Source organism: Salvia miltiorrhiza, chromosome 8 (assembly GCF_028751815.1).
Source record: "Salvia miltiorrhiza cultivar Shanhuang (shh) chromosome 8, IMPLAD_Smil_shh, whole genome shotgun sequence".
Lineage (NCBI taxonomy): Eukaryota > Viridiplantae > Streptophyta > Magnoliopsida > Lamiales > Lamiaceae > Salvia > Salvia miltiorrhiza.
Genome location: NC_080394.1, coordinates 57,262,532 through 57,266,905, shown reverse-complemented (window position 1 = coordinate 57,266,905; position 4,374 = coordinate 57,262,532). Strand labels below are relative to the sequence as shown.

The 4,374-nt window shown below is 34.2% G+C and overlaps 1 protein-coding gene across 1 annotated transcript in view; it reads left to right on the top strand.

Annotated features, from left to right (window-relative positions):
* The window catches only part of LOC130999463 (receptor like protein 22-like), a 13,613-nt gene extending 10,145 nt beyond the window's left edge, over positions 1-3,468 (top strand). Inside the window, exon 3 of the mRNA XM_057924990.1 lies at positions 2,008-3,468. Coding sequence (XP_057780973.1) covers positions 2,008-3,290 — 1,283 coding nt within the window. The 3' untranslated portion in view covers positions 3,291-3,468. The remainder of the gene's footprint in view (positions 1-2,007) is intronic.
* The last annotated feature ends 906 nt before the right edge of the window (positions 3,469-4,374 follow it).

The window sequence follows — 4,374 nt, the reverse complement described above, 5'->3', positions numbered from 1 at the left end:
GTTTTTTTGGTGGACAAATATTTAAGGGCAAGTAGGAGTTTTTTTGGTGGACGGAGGGAGTACTTATTATCTCTATTACAGAGTTTAAAAGTTGTTCCCACTATCTTAGCGTGGTTTGTAAAAATAAACAATTTTTTTTCGAGTTTTGCAAAAATTAGGCCTATGTTTTAATTTTGGCATTTTGGGCCACATTTGGCCCCAATTCGGCATCTATAGGCCATATTTTAAGCTATATTTGGGTCCAAATGTGACCCAAAATAGCTCGATTGGGCTCAAATGTGACTCACAGAGACCGAAATTTAAAATAATTGCGCTATTTTTACAAGTGCGAAAAAAAATTGGTTTACTTTTGCAAACCGCCCTAAAATAGTGGCCTAAAAAAATTTAAACTCCTCTAGTGCATAACAGTTTGGAAGGATCAATCGCACAAGGTTTTCGAAAGTTGAGAAAATCTTTGATGATCTTTCATTTAAACACAAACCAGTTTAGTGTAATAATTTGCAAGGAACATGACCCTAAATCCTTCATCGATCAATTGGCAAAGTATTATAGTTGTGTTTTTCACTAAAATTTAAAAATGACTTTTCCAAATATCACTCATCAGGTCTAGTAAATATGAAATACTTTGATTAAACATATCATATTTGTAAAGAATGCAATACATTCTTCATAAATGTTAGTAAGATGTTAAACTTTTATGGATACCAATGCAAATGTCTAGTTCGAATAGTCGATGTTGGTATATGCAATTTTAGATATAGGGATATTTTATCTCAATTTGAAAGCACACCATTTCCTATATAAATATTTATTTTTAGGACAAATAGTGTCAAAATCCCTGTAGTTTCGCATGTTTCGCATTTTTCCCATGACCTAAAAATTTCTCGTTAAAATCCATGACCATTGCTCCAATTCTCGTTTTTCCCTTAGTGATGTTTTCCGGCCATTAATTAGATGACGTGCCACCAACGTGGCACACTTATGCTAAGTAGATTAATTAGAAGCTAAACGACGTTGTTTTGCGTCTAACCTAATAGCGTCAAAATCCCTGAAGTTTGGTGCGATTCTCGTTTAAGGAACTACGAAGCAACACCAACATATTCTTCGACGCCGGACCGGATGTCCGTTGGGTTGAAAACGAGAACTGATCCGTCAGAAACTCTGCAACAATTTAGAGCAGCGATCAACACTATCTTATACGTCTTTCATACTGTATAAAAGCCCTAGTATAGAGAGAGAGAGAGTGAGAGAGAAAAAGACTAGTGATGGGTCCATTGTCCTCAACACGAATTGAAAACCACAATTCCATGGCCATGGCCACATGCTACTCGAGCGTCGGGGTGACATTTTCCGCGCGATGATGATTAGAAAGACATGACAATTTTTCGTCTTCAATGGGTGACAATGGTTTGTGAATTTTTTTGGTGAAGAACCCTAATTTTGGTGCAAAATCCCTAATTTCAGTTTGATTTCATTTAATCCCCAAAGAAAATATAAAACGACGATGTTTTATATTATGAATTAAACACTATCGTTCATTTCGCCAGAAAATTAAGCCTTCGTGGATTTTCGATTGCCATGTCAACATAAGTTTGGGGGAAGATTAATTTTATGGGAAAATTAATAATCGGGATTAAGTTCATAGATTTTAACGAGAAATTTTTATGAGAAAAATGTGAAACGGGCAATTTTGACGCTATTTGCCCTTCCAACACAGGTATACGAGCATATCAAATAAGTGACGTTCATCATACTTAATAATAACATAAGCTTAATTGCAAAACATGCATTTCACTGAATTATGTAATGATCATAAATTTAACAATAAAATATGAGTTTGATGACTTCATTATTCCACAAGTACTATTCCGAAAGAGATTGGTAATCTTAATAATCTAGAGTACATGCTTTCCATTCTAACTTTCGTCGAGTTACAGGCTCGACAATAATAATTTATTATTGTGTTTTTATTATATTTTATTTTATGCACAAGTTCTCCTCTTTTAGGTACAATACCATCTACTATTGGAAACCTGTCACGTTTGCTTGAGTTATATCTCTCTTCCAACAAATTAACCGGTGAGCTTCCATCCTCGATCTGTGACATGACATCCCTTTGGTATCTTGTTCTCTCAAATAACACTTTGGACGGAACAATTCCACAATGCTTTGGAAACTTGAGCTCTTTGTCCATCTTTCATTTAAATGAAAATCACATTAGTGGTCTCATTCCATCAACATTTGGTAAGGGGTGTAGGCTTGTGTCCATCAATTTGCATGGTAACAACTTGCAAGGACCATTACCTAAATCCTTGATCAATTGTGAATTTCTACGAGGACTCGACATCGGATATAACAGAATACAAGATGAATTTCCCTTTTGGATGGACGGCCTTCCTTGGCTTCGGGTGTTGGTCTTGAGGTCTAACAGGTTTCATGGTAACATGTCATTTCTTTCGCGAACCAAGATTCCATTTTCTAATTTGCAAGTTTTAGATATATCTCGCAATAGATTTGTGGGTTCTCTACCTCTGAGATATTTCAAGAATTTCAAAGCAATGATACAGGTAAATGAAACAAACTTGTCAAAGGACGACACCTTTCGCGCATTTTTGGAGATGAGGCTCACCATAAAAGGTCTGGATCGATTATTAGAGAGATTGTTGTCAGCCTTTACAACGATTGACTTATCCTCTAATAGGTTTTCTGGGAGTATTCCGGATTGCATAGGAAATCTTAAGATTCTCAAATACTTGAATTTGTCCCATAATAACCTCATAGGAAATATACCCTCATCTCTTGGAAATATGAGTGAACTTGAATCCTTGGACTTGTCAGTGAACAAGTTGGATGGAGAAATTCCAAGTGAAATGACCAGGTTGACATTTCTTTCGACATTAAACCTTTCAATGAATAATCTTGTCGGAAAAATTCCACAATCTACTCAGTTTTCCACTTTTGAGAATAGTTCATATGGGGTGAATGTAGGATTGTGTGGATTTCCTTTGACAAGAAAATGTGAAAGGATTGACGAACAAGCTTCCCCTCCGATGCAGTCAGAAGAAGAAGAAGAAGAAGAGTATGGATTTATAGATGGATTTGGATGGAGAAGTGTTGTGATGGGATATGGAAGCGGATTCTTAGTTGGAATTGGAATTGGTTACATTATTAGTAGAAATGGAAGGCCAAGATGGTTAGTGGAATTCTTTTTTGGCGTTGGATATAATTATAAGATGAAGAAGAGACGCGGCAGAGCTACAACACCAACACCAACACCAACACCAAATTGAAGCCCAAAAGAATTCATTTGGAAATCCTGGTCTGCTTTTTCTTTTTTTCTTTTAGAAATGAGAGTTTGTGCTTGATTTGTGTTTTCTTTTTATTGCAATTTGGAACTTAGTGTGTTTTGCTTGAATTCAACTTTTAGAGTTTAAGAAATATTGTTGTATATTTGCATATGTTAAGTTCTAATTTTATCTTGTTTAGATTTATTTAAACAGTTTAGTTTAGTTTTTTTGTGATTTTATTTGGTAACTTTGTAGATTTTTAAAAATGACGTCGTTTTAGGGACAGAGAACACTTGAATTTCCACGCTAATAATTTTACTCAAGCAAAAATGTTACACGTGAAGACAAAGAATTATGACTTGCACAGCCAAATCGAAAAGTTAAAATTGATTAGAGAAGCTTCCCTCTTTAACGGGTTAAAATTGCATGGTTTCTAGGGGTGAGCAAAATAATTGAAACTAAATAATCGAATCGATTTAAATCAAAATTTTGAAATATAGATCAGTTTTTCGATTTGGTTCAGTTTGATTTTTCAAAAGAATTTGGGCATTCGGTCAGTTCGGTTTAGTTTTGTAAAACCGAACGAAACCAAAAACAAAATTATATATATATAGGGGAGGGCTAATAAAAACACTTCTTAAAATATAAAATATAAACAATTTTCAACTCTTAGATCATCAAGATCTATAGTTGATTCGTGACCCTGTTGGATGAATTCGTGGACCTGAGTTCGAATCCCAAAAATAGCAAAATTTATTTTTCACAATTTGTAACCCCCTGTTGGATGAATTCATACGTGTTCTACATAAAATTGGTACATTGAAAAATATTTTTATTTTTATTTTAAGAAGTATTTTCACGGTAGCCAATCCATATATATATATATATATATATATAGGGTTCAATTCTAGAGAGAAGCTGTAAATGAGATTAATGAACTTTTCAATAAATTCTTTGAACTTTTCAATATAACTGATGAACCCACAAATCTATTTATTTTGTTAAAAAAAATGCTACAGCCAAGAATTGAACCCCAGATCAACCGCGAGTTCAAGAATTTACAGTAAAGTTCATTAAATATATAGCA